Below are 24,328 nucleotides of genomic sequence, written 5' to 3' on the forward strand. Positions count from 1 at the left end.
GATAGCAGCATGCTCTGCTCTCCGTCAGAGGCCAGCACAATCTACAGGCACATTTTTCTTTTTTTCATGCTTGAGAGCTGCATCCATACAAGGTGGGAATTAGACAAGAGGAAGCTGAGCTTGTCTGGCCACATTAAAATACAGAAATAGTCCTGGTATCTTTCAGTAATGCATTAAGTGGCATGATTAATGTCTGTCACATGTAATGATCTTTGCAGGTCTCTTCCCTTGATGCAGTTTTCTGCGTGTTGTCTAGTGCTTTTGTTTGGATACTGTTTTATTGTGTCTTATCATCACAATAAAAGATCAAACTTTGAGAGCTGAATTTGTGATTATCTTAAGTTCTTTCACTTGTGATTATCTTTAGTGTACGTTTCATAGTTTTAAATATGGTGGTCACAGAAAATTAAGTGGCCTTTTATATTAAGTGGATAAGAAAATTAAGTGGATTTTATAACCAGTTCATAAACAATGGCAGAGACCCCTAGCACTCCACAAGAGGAATGTCTCTGAGGAGGCCAAGATACTGCCCACTGAATGAGTAATCTTGTGTCCCATAGATGAGGTTTGCTTGAAACCCACCGAAATAGTACCCACTTAGGCACTAGTGAGCAGTATGAGATGGCTCAGTTTGCATCAGAGAAGAAAGCTTAATCATTGTCATCCTTATCCTGTAGGTGAGGGTGCCAAGATTTGCACATGGATGTGTAATTTTTCCAATCCTTATTTCAAAGACTGTTTGCCCTCTGTGGCATCCAAGACAGACTTTTTTGCAATGAGTTTGGTTAATATATTTTATCCTTTAAAATGGCATTTTCATAGGCTGAAGGAGTCTGCTGTTGATCGGTCTGAGAAGGAAGGGGACACTCTTCTGAAGTGGAAAAACTCCTTGGAGGAAAGAGTCCCTGCCTCCCTTTCTTGGGAAAGCAGTCAACTTTCATTTCTTTGAATGCCACATTGTTGTCCCTGAAAACAGTACTGTATTGTCAGAGTGCTCCCCAAATCTTTTTCGTTAGGTTTAGCTACCAAGTCTGTATGTCCTACAAGAAGTTGTTTCCAGTTCTTCGAATTATGCAATGACTGTTTTGCTTCTCTTAAGGAAGGCCAGCAAAGAAAACTAATAAAGTTTATTCACCGTTAGTGAGGTGTGCTGAATGCTTATGCTAATCCACCTGAGACATTGAGCTCACAGTGAAAATCCACTTTGCAGTGGTCCTTTATGGTACAGTCAACTCCCTCCTATAGAGAGCACTGTAATTCTCTGTTTTCCTGTTGTAATTTGAGGATGTAGTAATATTAAGGCAGCAGAGGTGGTTAGCAATCCAGTGGAATTACGTGTAAGTAGGGATTGTGTAGGAGAGAATTACCCTCAGTTTGGAAGGAAGATAACTTAGAAGACGTTTAGTGGAAATTACATACTTTAGTAAAAAAAAAAAAATCCATTTTTCCTTTCTATTTTTTCCTGGTTTCTTGACTTATTATAAATACATGTTTATCAAAGGATCAGAAATGGCAGTGAGTCTGTAAGACCTCATATGGAGCCTTTCATGAACACACATTGAACAAATTGTAATTCTCTTTGTACATGTCTTCATAATGACATGTTTTCTGGTTTGGACAAAGGTTCCTAGAAGCCTGAATAGGTGTCATCTGTGACATTTACTATGAAGTAAAATAAGGGCCTAGCAGGGGTAAATGTTATCTAGACAATAGTCCTAGTAAAAATAGTAAGTTTGCAATTATATCTCTGTAGTGGATATAAATAAGGTCTAAGCTAACAGCAGGTAACTTTCCAATAGATAAAAAGAAATATTATTCCAGCCTGTGTAATCATACTGGAGAGTTCATCATTGCAATAATCAGAGAGTCAAATACAGCAGCTGGAATAATTTTATGACTAATTGTATTTGTAGCTATGCATACTATAAGAGTAATCCAATATTAAGCTAATATATTGTTGGGTGAGGAAGAAACCTCCCTCTACTTAAAGCATTTTTTACAGTTAGCAGTGCACATAGGGTTCTTTTCCTCATGCCTTTCTTCAAAGCCTCAGGCATGTGATAGGTCTGAAAGCCCAGAAACAGATCAAATTTGTTGATATTCCTTTCCTTTCTCATATACTGTCTATGTTTCTGTGGCAGTGAAGGAATGTTTTTGTAAGCTACCAAGGAGGAGGACTGTGGAACTTTCAGCTTTTCTCTGGCTGTACCATTGACTTCTTGTGTGGCATTTGGCAAATTGCTTAATCTTGTGTACTTCCTACTCCCCACCTGTGACAGATGGGCATTTAACAGCCCAGAGATGTTGTGGAAATGAGGTTTGTAAAGTGAAATGAGATTGAAAAAAGAGACAAAAAGAAAGCAAGAATCTCATTGCAGTATGCCAAATTAATGTATGAGACTGTATCTATACGAGAATGAGTTGGAAAGTTAAGGTGAGTCAACAAGAAGTGTAAATGAAGCGTGCACATGTGAATGTATAGTAAATCTTTTTCTATTAGAAGAGTCCCTCTTATTCTAGAAGTGACTGCAGATCTCCTTGAGGGGCTGGTGTAGATGGCCTGGATTATTCATCCTATACTTCAGTTTTTATAAGTATCCACATCTTGCCTCCTTTGTCTCAAAACCTTTCTTGAGGTTCTTGTCCCTGCTGTTCTGAATAAAAGACTTCTAAAATATTGCTACTTTGATAGTCAAGAACTTTTATCTAATTTCAAGCAACATTTATCCACAGCCAGTTTATACTACTTTGATCTTTTATTAATGTAGGCCTTTATATTAAATAGATATTTTTCTCTCCCTGGTGGTTCTTCTCAGTACAGTTCTAGACAGCAAGCATGTCTCCTCCCTTTGGTCTGCTAAAATGAACCTTTGGTTAGCTAAAATGGACTCTCCTAATTATGACTTGTAAGACAGGCCTTCTGTTCCCCAAAGATCCTTGTAAACCTTTTCTCCACTTGTTCCATTTTTAATTCATTCCTTTTGAACGTGGCAGCTCATCAGATTTACATGCAGCATTCCAGAGAAAGCCTATCCCAAATACTCTACATCTGTAGTTTCCAGCATACTTTTTTTCATCCTACATTTTCCATAATCTTTATGGCTAATGTGTCCATCCAGATTTTTCACTTCGGTCTTATTTTCAAGCAATCACCTACTCCTGCAGAAATTCTTGGAGTTAAAATAGTGTCTCTCTAAGGGCATGAAGCTTTGCTTTCAATTAAAGACCTCTGTTTCAGTTCTTTAGGTTCTTCAGGTCATTCAGTATGACAATCTCAGTCTCTCTGCTTGCTGAGGAAAGGATCTTTTCAGAAGCACGTACTTCACTGAAGCCTGATTCCCTTTTGTGCTGAACTCGGTCCTCCAAACATTGAACAAAGTTCTGCTCAGGATTAACCCTTGAGAAAACTGTGGATTTCCTCCTTTCCTGCTCAACCTTTTCTTCCTACTCTGTCCATACATGTTTCCCTACAGCTTCAGTGTTTACTGTATTTTGGTTTTTATCCTGATTTTCATCCTTTTGGGTGTGACAATGGTTCCCCAGCCACCAGACCGAAAGCATTACTGAAATCTGTGTGCATCTTTCATTAAAAACATATTTTTATGAAGAATAAAAATTTTTGTGAAGAAAATCTGAGGACTCAGGGTCCCACACACTGAGAAATCTTACATGCTATTAAAGTCAGGCTTTCCACTGTGTTTGCTTCCTTGGCTCCCCCTCCCTCCAACTGTTCAGCTACCAGCCTATTAGAATCAGCCATTAACCTGGTTAATGGGGAGAAACAGCAAATACCAGAAAAGATGATGTGCTTTTCTTAATTCCCATTTGGAAACTTAACTGGATTAAACAGTAACTGTCTCAAGAAAAGACAAACCTCGGAACAGGGTCCAAAACATGTCTTGCTTTTGTGCTGCTGGCAGACCCAGGTGGAGAAGGATGAGATGAGTACTTCACTGGTGAGTGGTCTTTGGGGGCAAAAAGGTAGTGCCCTGCCAAAGCTGCCAAGGTGGCTTTAGGCTGGAGTGCTGAATGGGCATGACTGAATTGTATTGTGCCATCTAATCCTTTTGGGTGATAGGATTGGTTAAGGTGATGTCTGGATGCCTTCTTATCCTTTGTGTAATATGACTTGAACCCCAGAACCTTCGTCCTCTCTGAGTGGGAGAGGTGCCAGAAAAAGAGGAGGGCACTGAAAGGCCTGGGATAAGGACAGAGAGAAAGGAAGAGCTCATGCAAGAGGGGAAATATCCATGTTTCAGCGAGGGGCTAAAACTGTTTACCTGAAGTGAGACAAAAGCTCTTTGTTAAGGACAACAAGGATTAATGCAGCACACAGAAATAAACCTGCCCACTTAATTTTTATTGAAGATCTGAAAAGGTAGAAGGAAAGAAATCTACGATTTGTTTGGTGTTTAGCTCAGGTAAATTTTTTAAAATTGTGTAATGAGAACACATTGTCCAAATTTTCATATGCAGATTCAATTAGTGTTCGGTTAATTAGCCTTTACAGATGAGATTAACTTAATTACATAACACTAACCTCTCTTAATAACTGTTAAGGGTACGAAGGCTGCCTTTAATAAATTTAGAAGGGCTGTATGTGTTTTTTAAAATTTGAAATGACACACACATAAATTAAACCAAATTACACACAGAGGACAACCATTAAGGGTAATGATCAAAGGTAACAAACTATGTACATATCTCAGAATCAGGATGCTTAGAAGTTCATGCTGTGTTCCTCCTCTTGTCTGCTGGCATCCTAGTGATTTCACTAGGATTATTACTGAAGATGATGTACAGTCTGGGGTCATTTCTTCAAAGAGGGTTGCAGACTGATGCAAGGTTACTTTAATTAAATGTTAGCTTGTTTTAAAAAAAATCATTTTGGATACTAGGTTATTAGCAATTTTCTTTTTCAAGTAGTCTAAGGAAAAAAGACATGCAAAAGCCCATTAAATGCTAAAAATCTGATCCATAAATGTTGCTTATTGTCATTATGAACCATAAATAACTATATAGATTTTTTTTTAAATCTCTTGATATGAGGTGTACACTCGAACAATGATGTTTCATTGTGATTGGTAATATCAAAATGAAACAGAGCATCACATCTGATATAGGGTGATAAAGGTGGAGCATATATGGGACTACTTATGGGATGTGGTATCTTTGACTTCCGAGTCACAAATTTGCATCCAGGGTATCTCAGTAAAGTGACTGACATCAGATAAGATCTGGTACTTTTCAGAAAGGAGCAACAAAAGAAGCCTTTTGCCTTGGCTGTTCTTGCATGGTTAATATTTCCCACTTGCAGTGAATTTTGATGGGCTCATCACATCCATCTCCACAGAGCTTTTGTGATATTCAGTACACTACAAAATTCAAAGGCTACCCTCAGTGCATTCTCTTGGACCCATTTCGGAGTCCAAATTTTGAGTTACTGTCAGGAGCATGCATCTGCTGGATCCCAGCTTTGTGGCCCTCTTCAAACCATTTTATCTCATGACCCTGAAGGAGTATTGTGAAGTTCATAAACCACATCATTTGTTTTCCACCTACAGTAAGCTGAAATGTTTCAAGCATCCGCCATACAATCTGAGTAATTTCCCTTTTGCAGCCATGAGATCTGCAGGTATTGAGCAACTAAAAGGAATAGGTTGGATATGCCTCATGCTAAACACCCCAAAAATCAAAATGCATTGCTTCTCTCTGAAATACTGCCTCTTTCTGAAAACTTTGGCTTAGTGCCTACAACCATTTTCAGCAAGGAGGGAAGATGACATTGCCGCAGATTTTTTCCTTGCTGTGAGGGACTAGCAAGGTGAATATGCAATGAGAAGGAAATTGCTGAAGTATCTGTCTTGGAGTGGCAGAGTCTATTGAAAAAAAGAGGAGAGGGGATATTTGAGCAGTTTCAGCCCTTTCAAGTGTACAGCTCACGCTGAAGCTTCAACATTTGGTATCTCAAGAAAAATGGTTGGCAATGCCCACACTTTGCTTTGTCTGATGCAGACCCAAATCTTGTTCTCTGCCATGGGGTTTGTACCTGTATCCCTGAAAGCAGGATTTGGTCTTGTGAGAGATTCTATTCACAGATGCAGGTGATGATATACACCCAGAAGCAAGGGAGAATGCAAATTCCCTGCAGGGAGGCAACCACCAGCGAAGTAAACAGAGAACCTTCTGGGTGTGCAGCAGTCAGCCCACTTGAGCTGCTGTTTCCATGGAATACCAGATGTTGTAAAATACGCTTTCTTCAGTGGAAGAAGCTTTTCCTACTTCTGCATTATCCTGTGTGGTGATGGGCTGTCCTCAGGCTGGTACCTCACTGTATGGGCCGCATGTGACAAGTCCCCCTGGCCCAACCATTTTCTGAGTTGATGATGATAGCTCAGATTCTGCAGCTTCCAAACAAAGAAAACCTAAGTGATTTTTTAAACTTGGAATTTCATTGCTAACCATGCTTTTAATTGTTACTACTGAATGTGTAGTGCACAACAGTTCTTGCTGATGCACATGGCATCATACCATAATACTGCGTGTTGTTCTGCTTTTCTGTTTCCTTCTGTCTTTAAAAAAACCAGAATATGTATGTTTCCATTTTACCCTGATTATTCTTTTCTTAATACCCATGTTGCTTTGTTACAATTCTTGGTTGAGGTAGGTTAAAGCCACTGGGTACAAGTCAACAGGTGCCATTTATGAGTTTGACTGCAGATCACCCAGTGGAAAAATATGAGGAAAATAAGCAAAGATAGGTGTTCTCTACTCCCATTTTCTTGTAAAACAGCAGCTGATTGTAAGCAGGTGCGTGCTTATGCCATAGATACTAAGTACAGGTGCAATTATAAAGCGTGGACAAGTCTGCAATAATTGGTGGAAGCAAACCAAACTCGTGTAAATTAGTTACCAAAAGCACTTAGTAGGCTTGCTGTGTTTCAGACATGACTTGGGTGAGGGGGAAGAAGGGTGTTTTCAGGGTACCTGTCTGCTGGAGGCTGTGTTTGGGGATGATGCTGCAGAACTGGCAGAGCTGTGTTTATGTGGCCTGTCCCCTCACTCTGAGTCCATGCAGGTTCATTGGCTTTCCTCGTGGCTTTCAGGAGCATACACAGGGGCCTTTTTATGGCTCCAGCTTCCTCCAGCTGAAAGGTGTACCTTGGTGTGTAAGGGATACTTGCACATGCTCTCTGCCTTGCCTGCAGTCTGGCCACCACAGTTCCAGAGGGTTCTGTGTGTGCTGTTGGCTTATCTTTCATCTTCCCAGGCCTGCTACTATGAGACCTGCTACCAGGTGCTCACCAGACCCCTGAAGAGGCCAGGACAGCAGTGTGTCCCAGGGGTGAACAGTGGAGGCTGGTGGTGGTATGTGTGTGCAGTGCTGCGCAGCATGAGAAAGTGTCCTGGAGTGTAGAGAATGAAGGCTTCTTTTATTCCTGAGGATGCTTTCACACTATCTTTCCCAGCTGCTTTTCAGCTCCTTTTCTTCCTCCATCTTGTGGGCTGCTAGTTCTCACTTTAGGGGAAAAAAAAAAAGAAAAAAAGAAAAAAAGTGCTGTTAATTTTAAGCCAGTGCAATCATTTAGGAGTCTTGGAGGTGGAAATCCAGTTACTGGTTAACAGACCTGATTTGAAATGTGTTCTGCCTGACCTCCCTGCTGTAGTGAGCCAGAAGCAGCTCCTCCAAGAAGCTGGCTTTCTGGAAGGCTTTTTCACTGAATCATTTAAAGCCTAGGCTTCTTGAAAATGTTAATATCCTGCTGGCTCACTGGAATGCAGCTGGTGGGTACAGCAAGTGCAATACCTATATGCGTGCTTGCAATCCAAAGCACAAGTGAGCAGGCAGGGCTCAGGCTGCAGTGTGGGTGTCCTTGCTGAAAGCGCAGGCTAGCAGGGAAGGGGGCTGGAAAGCAGACCCGATTTGGCATCGTCATACAGGACTGGAAGTTGCTGTGCCCTGCCCAGGCGATGCAGCTGTGATACAGCTGTGCTGCAGCTGTGCTTTGCCCAGCTCGTGGGGCTGTGCGCAGTGCCCTCGAGCCCTGCATGGCGCTGGTGCCCAGCGTGGATGGAAGTGTCACTGTCTGGGCAGCCTGGGGCTGCTCTCCCGGGCACAGCACGGTCAGAGTGTGCCCGTGGGCTGAGCCTGCTGTACCAGCCTCAAACACCTGCCTGGAGAGCAGTGCTGCGGGAATCTGACCCCAGGATTCCCCCTTGCAGCAGACGGCCTTTATGATGCTGTAAAATCACAGCAGTTTGCAGGCCGAAGTCCTGCAAAGGCTGAAGCACCTCTGTAGCAAAAATTCCGGTTGGTGTGAATGTGACTGTGCCTTTTCCCCCCCACGGTGTCTGCAGGCAAAAGCCTTTTTGAGTTAGCTGTATGAATTTGTGGCTTTACAAAGGCTTTGTCCACCTTAGTTTCTGTGTGCCAGTGGATGAGGCTTTTCTTCTTACCTTAGTAGTGAAGAATTTTTCTGGGGAGAATATACATTTTCAAGCAATATGCATTCTCCTCAGGCCATCATATAATCCACCTCTTTCATAATTTTATCTGTAGTGTGTTTTCTTACACGTCATCTCCTGTTTTTTGTAGCTAAAGGAAACCATAGAGTTCTTGCCTTAAACTGGAGACATATTTATCCTGCAGAGTAAAAGTATTACAAGTCCAGGAATAATAAAAATAAAAAGCACAACTGTACTATAAGAGTAAAATAAATGAATGAGGGACTCTATGAGAGGAGGACTGTAGGTGGTGGCAAGTGCTTTGCTAATTTGGACAAGGTTAGCCCCCAAGAGTGGTAAGTTGGATCATTACTTTTGGTTACCAGGTTGTCTTTTGCTTAGTGTGGTAAAATACTCTCAAAGCATACACGCTTTACATAGACTTGTTTATTTATCTCAGCAATAGAAGTATTTACAGTGGTTTGTATTGTTCTGGCTAATATTCTGCAGTGTGTTGTAAAAACCAAGAAAGATTCAATATGAGACATAAGTATTCTACTTTCTTAGTGATTTTTCTCTAAAGAATGAAAATAGATCATGATAGTCTGTCTTCCATTAATATAAATGCAAATTAATGCAATCAAATGTGTTACTTTTTCCATAGACAAGTAGCAAACACAATGGAGCACGGTCCTCAAATATTGTAGCTTCATTTAAACAAATTTTCTATCATTCACTTTTGGGGATATGTTTTGCACACCTTCTTTAGATTGATCAATTTGAATCCATTTAAGACACTAACAATTGAGTATAGTGGCAGGTTTATTTAGATAAATGGATACCAATTTTCATCAATTATGAAAATGAAAGACAGTAAAAGTACTAAAAATTTTAAAAATAAATCTGCTTTCTATTCGGCAGAGTGTACCAGCTGACTGCCTTGTGCTAAACTCTGACTTGGCAGGTCTGGGGGTGTAGCCCTGGTTCCATGCCTGAGGAGTTTTGGTTTTCTGAAATTCTTTTCCCAGGGAATTTTCTGTAAACAAGAGACATGTTTTTGTAACTGTAAATTTGTTTATATTCTTTCCCTAGGAGGGACTTCTTCTTGATGTCCCTTTGTTCTGACCAATGTGATTGAAGAGGTTTGTCTTTGTTTCACCAATCGAATTGGTCTGTGTAGAATAGTATAAAAGGGAGACACATCCCAAAAATAAAGGAGTCATTGTCAGCCTTCTGAAGTCGGAGTCTTTGTGTCGTTGTGGTGTACAACAGCGTCATGGGGGTTCTGTAATAATCTGACTAAAACCAAAACAAGATGACCTTGCCATATTCACTGTGCTTCCCTTTTGTATAGTAAGTCATACACTTATCCTTTTATTAATTTCTTTGTTAGTTTTCCATCATTTGCATGTCTGAAAAAACTGAATCAGCACCAAAGTGATAAAATTATTTTAAAAATAAGACATCATTAAATGGTAGCAAATTTTGGACCATAAAACATTGATGAAAACATGTTTCATGGATATCTGGATCTTCTTTGAGGTTGGGATTTTTTTCCCAGCTGTCCTTTCTAGACTCTGTTTGTCACATATGAACAGTATTAGGAAGGTGAGGTTATGAATTAATACCACGGTTCTCCTGGCTGAGGTTAAAAGCTTTGTGGTAGAAACAGTGTGTAATAGAGCTTCTCCTAAGCACGTCTCTAAAATTCCATGTTATTTTTCTGTCTTCCAGGGTTTTTGGGAAAGCCATACAAAACTCATAACAGAGTATGGACCTGTTTGTGGGTAAGCTTTCTTCTTTCTGGCTCTTGCTCTTTGAGTTTGTTGGCTTGGAGAGGACAAAATACCAAGATAAGCTGTTCATCAAAATGCAGAGTGCAGTGTTTCAGTTTGGGGGACAGAGGTGGAGGTGGTTTGATTACATGCAGCAAACACTCTTGGTTTATTTTAGTTCAGCATTTGGCATTGGACTTCATTTTCCTGTCTCTTATTTTAATTATGCACATAAAGTTTAGTCCTTTTCAGAACTGTACAAAGCTACCAGCCTTCAATATTCTCTTTTCATCTGCATATTCTTTATACTTACAGTGAACAATGGAAATAATAATTTGTCATCTTAAAAAACCCTCAGTTTATGAAATAGTATGAATTTGCTTCAGCTGTTGCTATCTATATTTATGCAAAATTCCTAAACTTAAACTACAATGAAGTACAGATTAGAAATGAAGCATTCCTCTCTCTATAGCTCAGCTGTGCTATCTTAGCAATTTATTAGAAGTAAAGAGGGTTTAAGCAGTATATCCCTTCACAGAAGCCCTTCCACGTTTCTGTGAATGTAATTTCTGTTCCAAGAACTACTTACTTTCCAGTTGTCATAATTTTAAGTGGAAATGCAGTTGTCCTGTGGTGTCCTCTCTTGTTGTGGTCAGTTGGTGTTTGTAATATAACTATTATTTCAATATGTAAGTATCAGGCAATATCCAAAAATTATGAAAAGGTCAAATTTTTTTCCCATGGTCTTTGAGGAGTTTAAGATACTTTTAAGAGAGCACATAAGAATGTCTGTGTGTATACATATTTGATTACAAAAGATACCAATATGCTCTGCATGCTCTTTTAGCAGAAAGAAGTCAGGCTCATGCATTTGGTGCTCCAGTCACAGCCGCCTTGTGGCATTTATGCTCAGCCCTAAGGACAAAATGCTGCAAGAAGTGATGGAAATAATGAATTCCAGGGGTTAGGTACTTGTCTAGGAGGAAATAATGCAGTGTCTTGGCTGGCCAAGAATGGGAAAAGATATTTATTAATGCTGTGGCAATTTGTATGTTGTGTAACAAATGGAAAGTGACTGAGGCTTATTATCTCTGTGACCTCTGGTGTGATGCCCTTAAATGACAATAATGTAAGAACACTGGCATTTATTCCTCAGCATACATCCCTCCTTATTAATATCATGCCTATTTTTTTCTTAAGCTGAATTTGAGACAAGTTGCTATTTAGTCATCTGTCTGCTTGCTCAGCCAGGCAAGGCTGTGTATTGGAGAAAGAGATGTATAATTACAGTGAATGAGCAGATAGAAAGTTTCCTTTCACTAATCTACTAAAGACTGTTAGGGAATGAGATCTCTGTGAGACTTGCATGGACTGCAAAGCTGGATGATGTGTTGTGGTTGGCCGGGATAGTTCTGCCTCTTTGGGATTCTCGAGGTAGGAAGAGTGAGCATAGGTGTATTTCATTTATCACGTGCATGGAAAACTCAATTTCTGAGGGATCTAGGAGGCTGGCAGAGAAAAGAAATGCTCTTTTTTCATGTCTGCCAGGAAAACAAAGCTGGATGCAAACAATGATGTGTTCGAGATAAGGTTTATTTGTAGTTGAAGGAGGATGTTTTAAAACCTGGCTTGCGAGCTGCTGTTCAATAGGTGGGGGTATGTGTCAGGGGGTATTTATCACAGTCCTGTCAATTAAAGAAATTCCTTCTCCTTCCCTATGAGTCTTCAGTGTGATTCTTTCTGTACTTCTTGAAATAGGCAAATAAATAGTAGGTGTGTTTATGTGTGTATTCCCAGCAAAGTATTGGACCTGGCAGATGGAAGAAGATGTGGCATTTTTCTTTTCCCAGATTGAAAACTGCTTTCCAATAAGCATAAAGAGCAATGATCTTTATTTCTACAGTGGTGCAGTGAGTTGAATACAAATCTTTGGAACTGAAGCCTTTTTTTCTTCCTAAGGTCACTTGAATAGTCTGAATGATACCATCACAACTGTTTTCTTTTGTGTGTGAATTGGTTTCCTTGACAACAGGATGTCAAATCAACTTTTCAGCTTTAATCAAGTCAAAACAATATATCCCTTCCATTCCAAAAGGCCTCAAGTCGGAGAGAATTATTTCAAGTGAGGCTTTTGTAGGTCACAAAAGCTTTTTTTCCTTTCGCTCCTGTGTGCAAATTCAAAAGAGAGGTGATGGTACTGATATTTTATAAAGCGAGACAATGCAAATAGTCATCAGTTGTGAGTTTGTGCTGTGAAAACTGTTTGTTTTCATACAGAGGTGGCCAAAGATGGAGGCCAAGGCAGAAACAAACAGCTCTGGTTTGGTGCAAAAGCAGAGATGGAGCATTTCTATTCGGCAGGGTAATCCAAGCCACTGACATTACTTTTGAAGAGATCCTGCGACAGAGTGGGAATCTTTGATTTAGCTATAATTTAGAGTACCTTCTATAAAAATGCTTCCTCTCAAATATGTGTGCTATTTCTCCATAACAAAAATGAAGTTGAAAACAATCCTATTTGGAAAACAGTGTACTAATACATATTAAGATTTGCCTTCAATACTCCCCTATTCACATTAGAGTTCTGCAGCAGGAGAGTAGCCCTGTTTGTTGTGGAAATTAGTGACTTATGCCACTCTTTTTTTTTTTTTTTATGAATATTAACGCTATGTTACTTTATTTTCACCTCCACAATACCCAGTTGCTCCATTTTGATTGCAGGTTAATGGCTACGGATTGGAAATAGATGATAAATTCAGGCAGAGAAATAAAGAGGGACAACATATTTTATGGAATTAGAAGAGCAGCTTCTATAATGTGAGAGCAAGTTAGTTTTACTTTCTGTATGCAGCTAATATTCATTTGACTGCTCTGCTGCAATTGCATCATTATGGCTTTACAGAACTGTGAGTGTGTATGGCTGATTTAGAGTAAAAGAAACCTGCCAAAATAAGTAATATATTCTTGGCCCAACGTCCTAATACCAGTGATTGTAGAAAACATGACACAGCCTCAAGTGGGCAGCTGATTGCTCTGGGATGAAGGAACTTATTTTGCCTTCGACTGTAGCAATGCATTTGGACGTGGGGCAGAATGTAAGAGATCGTAACATAGACCTCACTGTGTATATTCAAAGAGTGAGAACAGATTAAAATTCAGTGCAATTTGTGGGGTGACACTCTTTCTTCATGTTGATTTGCATCTGAAATAGCTTGTGGCAGGTCAAACCCTATTCTTACTCTGCCTTGACTTGAACACTCAACTTCAACCTGCTGTGAGATGTCTGAAGATGCCTGTAGTAGAAGCTCTGGTTTGTCAGTGTGGGGGCTTGGGGCTTTCCCCTCTTGTGGACGGAAGAGGGACATGCATTTCTGGGATTTGGGCATGTGGAGCTTTACTGAAAGCCTTTTTCCTTCCTTCTGCTGTCATCAAATGCCTTGGGACAAACCTAAGATGGATAGAGCAGGATCTCCTCCTGCAGGGAGCAGCTGATGTCTTAATCATAGGCTGAATTTAACTGAAGAAATAATGTATTTATTGCTATTTTAATTCCACAAAGTTTTTAACCCCTCTATTTCAACCTTTATTCTGCTTTCTGTGGAAAAAGTAACTCCAAGAAAAGTATTCTTTCCTTTGTTTCTGAAGGCCCATGTAAAGAAATAACTCAGTTTTATGAAAAATCTTATCCTGTTTGATTTCCTCTTTTGCACTGGTGGGGGGCAGAGGGGAGAAGTCTAATGGACTTACTACCTCTCTTGTGGTACTTCCTTTAGTTTGATACTTTAAAAAAATTACTTTTTATATTTCAGCTAGAGGAAATCATACCTGGAAAATGATAGGGAAAAACAAGCTTCCTGTTGCTGCTTTATAGCTCCTCCTAATCTCATGTAACCTGATAGGGAATTTTGGTAGCCTCAGTTGCCTGGATTCTTGTTTTCTTAAACAGCAGTATGGTTTTTTGGCCAGTATCAGGTCCTTCATATTTTATCAAGATTTATTTTCTTCTCACTGCTTTCTCCTTTATGTGTTGTTCAACTCTATAAGGTTGTTGACCGGCCCCAGAACTGCTGAGTGGGTTAGAATTATCTCTTTCTTCCATTAATTACCTGAAAATTGTACAGTATAGCAAAACCCCTAACTTTGAGCACATGAGTAATCACATTAAAGTCAATGGTATTACTCAACATGCTTCAAGTTAACCAAAGTCTGTCTACCTCGCTGAATCAGGGCCATAAAAACACAATTGCATTTGTGCCTTAAAAATATTTTTAGTGCTGTTGGTACACATGAGCACCTAGTTCTGTTGTATCTGGGAGAAGTTAATGGGGAGAAAAAGATTTCTTCTCCCTCCCCACCCTGTCTTTTGATAGCACTTTGCATGTTGACAATTTAGTTGCTCTTCTGTGAAATATTCACCATTCCCTCTGAAATGGAAAATATTATTGCACAAATGGAGAGAACAGTAGGACAATCTTAATGCTTTAAAGTTTAAATTTCAGATGTCTTTTTTTTTATATTATTGTCACTATGGGAATTTGTTAATAGCAACCTGTTTCTTAAAAAGTTGTCTTTTAAAAAAGAACTGAAACCCAGAAACACTCCTGGCAGAAACTCCAGGGCAGAATTCATGGTACAATGCTACAACTCCGTCTGAATCCCCACACTTGACCATAATTAGGTGTTGGTTATAGTTAGCTCTGGTGGTTAAATCAAGCTGCTGGAACAAGTCCTGTGTGTTACTTTTGGGTATATTATCATCATCAGTTTCTACTCTTGTCTCTAGAGCTAATTGGTCTTAAAAACATAACCTTCTGTGGGAATGATACCTAAATATGTACCCAAAAGGTGGCATACCACACTGTTCTGAGAGCTATAATCTGTCACAGGTAGGATCGGTTTTGTGGCTACCAGATCACTATTGGAGTAGTTGACATTCTGCATACACAGATCTGTAGGCTGCAGTTTATTGGCAAAATTTATGGGAAATTAGTCAACTAGTTTAATTCTGGCATGTTTCAAATGTTCTTAGGTGGCTGGAACATTGCACATTGATACTTAGTGTACTAGTAATGCCAAAGGTATTTATTAATGAGCGGTGCCTAGCCACAGACAAATCTGCTGTGTGGACTGTGACCTCCCATGAGAACCGTGCAGCCTGAGCTCGTGTACTCAGGATGGTTCTTGATTTGTTACTGTAGCCTCTGGCTGCTCCACTGAGGTCCTGGGATGTCTGTGTATTCACAGACAGAATTCAAAAGCCCACTGAAATGTCACAGTTCCAGCCCTCAGCACAGGTAAAGCCATTTGGATGGAAACCTTTGGTACAAGTGGTAATCTTCTCTGTGTGCAAAGCTCTCCCACTCCTCTCTGAGGCTCCAGACGTTGCCCTGGGGTGGCTGAGCTGCAGGCATGTGCTCACTATTGCACTTTTTCCTGAGTTTGTTTCCTCCATCCAATCCGTCCATGACTCTACTGCAGCTGTTTAAGCCGATGTACATACAAAGGCCTGATGTAATATTTTACACCTCTGGAAAGAGAGTGTGAAATCCAACTGTACGACACAGCAATTTATGTGCTCTTGGCAAGGCAACAAAGGACACTGCCTGTCACCTGCACCGTGTTCCTGATGCTTGTTTCTGTGCTCACGGCGTGTGAAAACTACTGTGCTCATAGCTCCAGCAAAGTACTCTTTGTTTAGAGGAAAATCTCCTGGTTGGTTTGGCCTCACTGACGGATTTGGCCGGACACGATACAGCTCTGTGAGACTGGCCAAAACTGTGTCCTCTCCTCAGACTGATGATGGAAGCAGGAGCAGGCCCTTGTACCATATCTAAGCATCTGAGTAACCTGATTAAATCTTGGTCTGCTTCTGTGTATGCATACAGCAGCCTTGTCTAGGAGGAGGTTTCACCTCCATTTCCTCCTGCAGAAGTGGTTCTTTTTGGTTCCTTGCATGCTTGTACTGTGCAGCATTTAGCTGTTGAAGCATAGTCCTTGTGAGCTCCATCCTAGGATTATTTGAAAAGTGTAGTTTCTTTTGAAAACATGCTGTCTGAGGAGTGTTTTACAGCTAATATATAGCACAGGTGAACTTTGATCTCTGCTACCTGCTTCCTAGCTAATTAATGGTTAAAATGATAGTTTTAAAGGGAATGAAACTGCTGAACAGATTGCTGCTTCTTATCATATTACACCTGCGTACCACAATGTGTCATCCTCATTTAAGGAAGGGGGAGGAAATATTCTGAGTTACAAAAACTTGTTCCTTAGACTCAATTTCACACTGCTCTACTGTCTTCATTATCTACTGGAGCCTGTATTGGTTAAACTTTTTAACAAGCTGTAAAGTCCACCTTGTAATTTCCCCCCCACCCCTTTCCACCATTTGGAAAGAAGCAGGTGGAGAGCTTTTAAAAGGCTGAAAAATCTGAGGCATTATTTCAATCCTCCTAGAAAGCATGGGAAAATGGCAGTGTTGTAGATTCTGCTGTGCATATTAAAGGCTTTCATTAGAATTTCCTACAGTGCTCCAGAAGTATTGATGCAAACCTAAAGCAGATACATGCAATATGCAATGTTCAGTAGCTATTAATGGTCTCTGACTTCACTCGCTGTGTATCTGATTATGAACTGGTATTCCCAGTGTCATGCATGGTAATTTTTTAATGCATTTCTTGAATAATTTCCCCTCACTCTATGTAGAGGGAGGAAAATGCATCATGCTTCCCAATGTGTTTGTGCTTGTGTGTCCCCTTTCTTGGCAGCCTTTGAAGTAGATCAGTTTTAATGCTCAGGAGCTTCTCCAGTGTGACTTGGTCGCTTCACGGGAGGGTCAAATTATTGCCTCTCCAGGTGACTCCCTAATGCCAGTTTCCCTTTCTTTCTGGCAACCCAAAGAAATCCAAAACCAACTTGTGACTGTTTTGTGACTATGCTATGAGAAGCACTGAGCAAAAGGGATTTGCCTTTCCCACAGATCCCACACTAGGTCTGGAGAAGGATGCAGAGAGGAAACTGCAGATCACCAGCCTATTGACTGCAAGCCTGGCACAGGCTGGAGCATCCATGACCTTTCCCATGCCACCAGAAAGGAGCCCCAGGATGCAGGTGGTGCCCATGGTGGGGAGCCCTTAGACAAGACCTCATGAGGCCTCTGCCCCTTAGGACACCAAAGCATTGCACAGGAATGAATTTGGGATGTCTATGAATTAGCTTCTTAGAAATAGTAGTATTTTCCTTTGTGAGGATGACTACACTTTGCCAGAGATGTTTCCTATCAAGTGCTGCCTTCAATGTCATTGTTCAATTGGTGCCACCACTTTGTTGGGGTTTGTTCTAATTTTGTTTTTTTCCATCCATGACCTTGACTTATATAGGCTATGTGTTTATGCTCTTTCATACTTCCTTCCCTCCCCCTCTAAATATTTGCTCTGGGTTTTTCTTTCTCTTACTTCTTTCTATCCTCTTTAGCTCTATGCTATCTTTCCTCCATGCTCTAATTTTAATTCCTCCCTGTTTTTCTTATCCACGTTAAGTAGAAAACAGTAACATGACCTGACAATTTTAATGTCATTCTAAGGTTTTTATGTAATTCCATGAATCTCTTCATTATTTTTTAATGGTTTTATTCTATATAGGTTTTAGTTTTTCCCGCTACCTTATTGGTCTGGGGATCAATTTTAGTCTACTAAGTTTTATTAGTAGAAAGGAGAACAAAATATCTCGTTTTTCTTTGTTGATTTGGCACCATCTTAAAATTACCCTTTTTCTCTGTTTGACTACCTCTTTTCTTTCCCTGGAGAGTCTGCTTTATGTCTGACCTTCTGCTGGCAGTGAGCTGGGTATGATTTCATCAGGCAATAGGCAAAAGTATACCCCACTGCAGAGGAAGAACTGTTTTCAGCTACACTCCTTTGTTTTTCCTATCTTGGGGAACATGGGATGAGCTGAGCCACCATCACCCTGGGGATTTTGAATCTTTCTTTCCCTCCATTAAATTTAGTGGCTAAACCTGAAGGCTGGTCTTTCAGGAGGACATGTTTTAGTCATCTCAATAGAATTCTACAAGTATAATTAAAAGCGGTAGAAATGTCAAAAAACCTCCCATGCAGAGACACAGCAGCTCTGCAATGACAGACACTGCAGCAGGGAAAAGACTGACCGTGTCCTCCAGCAATTATTGGGGTATACTCCCATAGGAGCTTTTTTTTAGTCTAACTTTATTAAGATTCACATCATGTCTTGTCCCAGAATCTCCTCTCTGCCCCATGCAAACAAGCCTGAAAATAATGGTCTGGGCATTCAAGCTGTTGTTTACTTCAGCATAGCTGCGTTACAGCCGTGGAGTCTTGACTATTTGAACATCTTGACCCAATGTTTAGGTCTCTCTCACGTTATAGTACTTCAATTTTTGGATGATGGTACCTACTGAATAAAATTAGGTTTTCTACAGCAAATTTGAAGATATACCCAGATCTCTTAAAATAGTTTACAGAAAAAGGAGTGAGTTTGGAGCAGTGTTCTGACTCTGGAAGGTCTAGCAGCAGATGTTTTATCCCTCAACAATAATCCAGGCTTTTCTGTCAATGTTGGAATCTATTTTATTGGAAAAAGATCTTGGCAAGGACACTGGGAATTGCTGCGCAGTCTTTCAAGGTGACATTATGAGAGGATCTTGGTTCTTCAGGACCTTTTATTGTATGGAGCATCTTATGAAATACTCTGTGTGAAGGGCCGAAGTAAAATGTTACCAAAGCAGCCTAACAATTTTGTATGTTCACTGGCTGTCCATTTAGACCAGTAGGAAATAAGCTGTGTTTGGGGCAGGAGAAAGGGAAACTAGGTCTCCAAGCACAGTACAGAGACAAATGTTAAACTAGGTCAGATTGTAATGTTACATCACACAGAAAGGCATTAGTTTTTAAATATTAAATTCTATTAAAAGAATATAAATTTTTATTTTTGAAATAAAGAAGTATATTAAAAATGGGAAGATTAATATTTGAATTACCTAAACTTATTCTTACTACAGACCCATATTTTCTCCTGTTACAGTGGCATTTTATTTGCTTTTGTCCTGTAACTAATACAATCGGATTTTCATCAGTAGTGAAGGACAGATGTTTGTGAAACTACCATAATTTTCATCCTGTTCATTTCCTTAGCAAAAAAGGAATTTAAATTTAAACAACTATACAGTTTGTAAGCCTTGGAGCAGACCCTTTTGATACACCACTATGTTTGTACCTACTCACAGGACTGCTGTGGGCATTGCATTCAGTGTAATTCCCAATCTTTTGCCTCTCCTGGGCTCACCGTTTTGGATACTGGATTTCTGCAGGCAGCTGTACTCGCACTTTCAGAGGCTGGCACCTCTGAAATCCACAGGCTGTCCCTGCTGCCAGAGGAGTGGAAGCAGCAGGTTACACTGAGGTCAGAGGATGAGGGGTACTGCTGGTAGTGCTGACCCTGCCATGCAGGCATGTTGCCCATAAACTGCTAAGTCTCTGCTAGATTTAAAAGATTTAAAAGGCTCCAGGTGAGAAGAGCATAATCAATAATTGCTGATATTAAAAGTGGTGCCTTCTCATGCTTTCCTACCTTATTCCCCTTCCTTCTTTACCTACAGGACACGAAGCCTCTGAATCCCCCAGACAATTGCTCATGCATTTACATTTTCATTTGCTTGGTTTATAGCAGGATTGTTCCAGCTTTTGGGAGGGGCAGCTATCAAAGATGTACAGGCACTGCCATTGTGTTTTATTGTTCCAGTCTATTTTTCCCTGTGAATGTAGGTGGGAGTTTTTCAGTGGGTTGGTTTTGTGGTTTTTTTGTTTTTTTTTTTTTACTTTCTCTTTCTTCTAAGAATTTATAACCCTTTTATTGTCAGTCTTCAATCATTTTTGATAGATCAATATATTTACTTCAATGATGGTTCATCCTACTGTTGTGCTTGTATTTTTTTCCCCGCTTTGTTTATAGGAGTTATGAATAGATTCAGGGGGTTGTATCTCTGCTATACATCTGTCATTGCATGAGGATCAAGTGGCTTGAAATTGGCCCCAATACATTTCTATTTAGAAGGAATATGAGGTGTTTACATTGGTCTGTCTTCAAATCTACTGTTTTTCCCCCCTTTTCTAAGTAAATTTAGTGCAATTAGAAATGCTGTTTTTTTTCAGGTGTTCTCAGAAATCTTAATCATGACTGCTGGTGTTTCATGTACGTTGAACTGTTTGGAGGCAAGGGCTCTAGGAAACTGCTCCAGCTGACTCCAGACATCCAGAGGGTTTGGGTAGCAGCATAGCAAGGCAGAATGGTAACGTGGACTCAAAAATGGAGCAGATCCATGGCAATCCTGTGGTCTCCAGCCAAGCAGCTATGACTGAGACAGAGAGGAGAAATTCCTCCTGTCCCCAGGCAGCCAGATGTGGGTCTGGGACAGCTGTTTAATGCAGCTGTGAAGAGACTTCACATGTGCAGAGCAATGTCAGTGTGATTTGCTGTGCTCTAGCTGGGGTTCAGTAGAAAGGGCAGGTGAACAGGACTTGCCAATGAAGGTGAAAGGATCGAGCTGTGGAAGAGGAGGCTACATGTACTATTCCATCCCCAGGGATTTGGGTTGTTTAAAGATAAAGTGATGCATATGCCATATGTTATGCAATTGCCCCCCTTTCTCCCACCACAAAGAAGGGAGCAGCAAAGGAAGTATGTTTGTTACAACTGATAATATGTAGAACATGGTAAATGGAAAATAGGTCAACTAGGCAGTGCTTTCACTAGTATTACAGTTTGAAACATGATCTGTACCTTATGACTACCCATTAAAGATGGGAAAAATTCCCTGAACCTGCATGGATTTCAGCGAGGTTTAATAATTTAAACCAGGTGAGCATATTAGCTGTTTGTAGGATGTAATCTCCATAGTTGCCTTACCAGAGCCATATACACCCTGGGGTTTGGTACATTCATTCTTAGGCTGAAATAATTTGCCATGTTATGAAAGCTGTGACTCAACTACCTCTCCGCAGCACGTTGTCCATTTGTAACAGCAGATTTTCCTGGAAGCCATTACTTTGGAGTGCCATTGTCAGTTGTACACATCACTCCTGCTCTTCTTGTCCTTTGTGGTACAGATTCGCTCGTTGTTGTTAGTGAGTATGTTACTGCTGCTACACAAGCTATCAGGTTTTTCTGTTCTTTTCTTTCTTTTCTATCTCTGTTGAATTGCAGTTTCCTTTGTCTTCTGTGCGGTGCACTGAAAGAGGTTAGGAAATTTATCATGGTTATTTTTAATGGGTTTTTAAAATCCCGCACGACACATATTGAATTGATTCAGGAAAATTTCCTGGAGCTGTAGCATTGTACTATTAAAAATAATTCTATCATTGCAATTTTTCTGTAAGAAAATACATCTATTTTTCTCCTTCCACCCTGTAACAAAGCCCTGCTTTCTAATGTTTCTGCGTGGTCAGATATTAGCCATTTCCCTAGATAATTTAGGTTGGTCATGTGTACTGCTAGCGTTTTTATTGTAAAGAATTCTGCTAGTGGTTTCATGATAAATGCATCAAGCATTGGGAAATTACTTTTATTAGTGTACATTTAATAATGCATTAACAAAATAAATGGGTTTGTGTGTGTGTTTATCTTAAGAATGTATAGAAAAAGTACATGCTGCTATAGGTAAAAAATTAATCTTTCCTGTGGGCATTTTGTATGCTGTAGCATAAAAAGTACATTCCCAAGAGCTCAGTAGATGGTTAATATCTTTTTTTCCTTTGTTTACACATATTTTTTCAGGCAGATCATGCAAGAAAAGCAAGTCCCAGTGACTGTACCCCTCGTGGTTAGTCTGACAAGCCTTTCCCTCTCTGAGTAAGGCTGTCCATTGTTGTCTGGGATCTGTGACTTTACTGCACACAAACCAAATGAATGAGCTGCTCGTGGCTTCCCACTTATGAAACCCTCCTTTCACTTGCTTAAACTATTTTCAGGCTAGTAACCATGACCAAGTCAAAGTGTCACTTCTTATTCTACAAGGTGGCCTATTGCATGTGTAGCTACATGAAATTCAATTTGGCTTACTCATTCCATCATGCTATGTTTATGGTGAAAAAAAAAACCCCATTCTATTGAGTCCTATCTATTATTGAAGAATTAAAATACTCTAATATCACGACATTATTATTTCAGAAATGCGTGCACCTGCATTAACATAAGCAGAGAAAAGGTACTAAGAGGGATGGTATACAATATAACTCTCTCTTTGATTTAAGATCAGAATGCCAGTAAGAAGGATTCCACTGAAAGAAAATTATGTACATGTTTATTTCAGATATATTCAAAAATAAAATATTGTTTCGTCCACCACTGCTGATCCTATTTACAGGAGACAGATGAGCTGTCTTGCCTATAAAGAAATGAAAGATAAAGTGCAGACTTAAAACAAACAGAAACAGCCTACTGATTTGGAATGTCTCTTTTCCGAATGCTGCTTTTGAAGATATGTATGAGGACACGTCTTTTCAGCAGATAGGGATACTTGGTGTGTTGTGAAAGCCTTTTTCCTCCAGGGCTAAAATGGCTAAGCAAGACTGTAGAAGTGAAGAACTCCAGCCACACTTGAGTTCTGGCCATGACAAGTAAAGCATACATGAGATGAAGCTTGCACAAAGGCAGTTATGGATGGCTTTTCTGTGTACCCTGATTTCAGGTCTCAGGGAGAAAAAAATAAAGCAAACCTCAATTTTATGATGGTCAGAAAGGCTTTATGAGAGGCAGCAGTCAGATCACGTGGGTTTTGTTTTAGTCACCCTGGAACGTTGGCTTATATGAAGCTTAGTGATGGGTGTGTAACTATAAACTTCATTACACCTGTGCTTTTATTATAGTCAACCTGCTTTATCACCTGCTGTATCTTGTGATGCCGTAGTATCACAAACGATATTTAAATCCTCTGACCGCCTTCCTGTTTTGTTTTCTCCGTATGGTCGCACATATGCTCTCCTCCTTTTGTCTCCTTTCCCCAGATCTTTCTTGGATCCTTCACTGTGACACACACATATCCCCTGTTTTCTGGAACACTGAGGATCCTCCTTGGCCTCATGGACACAGGCTCCCCATACTTTGCTAGAAAGCAGCCCTGCATTGCATTCCCCTCCTCCACAGGTCCTTTCAGCCATATCATTCGATGCGGCACCACGGTTGTATCCCTCATCTTCTGCAAGTGTGCTGCTGCATCTCCATTTATCTTGGATGAAATGGCTTTAGCCCTGCCAGGGTAATGCTGCTGGTTGTTTCCCAGAAATTGCTTACCTATCTGTCTAAAGAAGCTTAGAGCTCCTAACTAAAAACCAGGATTTTTCCCTCAGTTTATGGCAAAGGACTACTTTAGTGGGGAATTAGGTGCCAAGAGCAAGAGATGAGACTGTTCTCACGCTGCATCTCGAAAACCCCCAGAAAGGCAGAAATATGCTGAAACCCAGAGGAAATGCCTGCTGCACCATCTCACGGGGTCAGTCAGGCAGAGCGCGCTTTAGCGAGCGCAGACAAAACAGGCGCTGCTGAAAATACCACAGTCTAAACACCAGTAACAAAACACAGACTAATACCGCCCAGCTTGGTGGGAAGCACCATGGGAAAAGATTTAGGAACATTGTTCTGACACTCTTGCTGAGGTAAAGAGCTGTGAGGACTTTTAGCGTCACCCGGTCACAATAGTACCATGCACGCAGGAGGAGTGACTGGTTTCTTATTAATATCACAGTACTTCTCATTTCCAGTAGCATCCTGTAAGAGCAGTACCCTATTTACAGCTTTCATTTGGCATTAATGAAGTGGAATACTGATGTAGCTAATCAGCACTAGCGGTATGATGCGAGCATGCGGAGTGGCAGTGGTAATCATCTTAGCCCAGTTGGCAGGATAAAAATAACCCCTGCCAGCACTGGGAAGTGGCAGCTCCCCAGCTGGGGAGAAGCACAGTCCACAGCCCCGTGGCTCTGTGCTGCCCTGGAACCCAGCTTCTGCTGCAGCCCACCTCGACGGAGAAAAGAAGCAATTGTTATCGCTGCCCATCCCTTTTGATGCTTCTCTCCACAATCCAT

The 24,328-nt window shown here is 40.5% G+C and overlaps 1 protein-coding gene across 4 annotated transcripts in view; it reads left to right on the forward strand.

Moving 5' to 3' along the window:
• The window catches only part of TBXAS1 (thromboxane A synthase 1), a 230,242-nt gene that overhangs the window by 74,224 nt on the left and 131,690 nt on the right, over window positions 1-24,328 (forward strand). For 3 of the 4 annotated variants that reach the window (XM_066319778.1, XM_066319777.1, XM_066319781.1), the window contains one exon: window positions 10,180-10,232. The exons of the other annotated variant lie outside the window; for it this stretch is intronic. In XM_066319778.1, the coding sequence (XP_066175875.1) occupies window positions 10,180-10,232 (53 nt within the window). The remainder of the gene's footprint in view (window positions 1-10,179; window positions 10,233-24,328) is intronic. 4 annotated transcript variants of the gene reach the window in all.

Source organism: Sylvia atricapilla, chromosome 5, assembly GCF_009819655.1.
Source record: "Sylvia atricapilla isolate bSylAtr1 chromosome 5, bSylAtr1.pri, whole genome shotgun sequence".
NCBI classification, from domain to species: Eukaryota; Metazoa; Chordata; class Aves; order Passeriformes; family Sylviidae; genus Sylvia; species Sylvia atricapilla.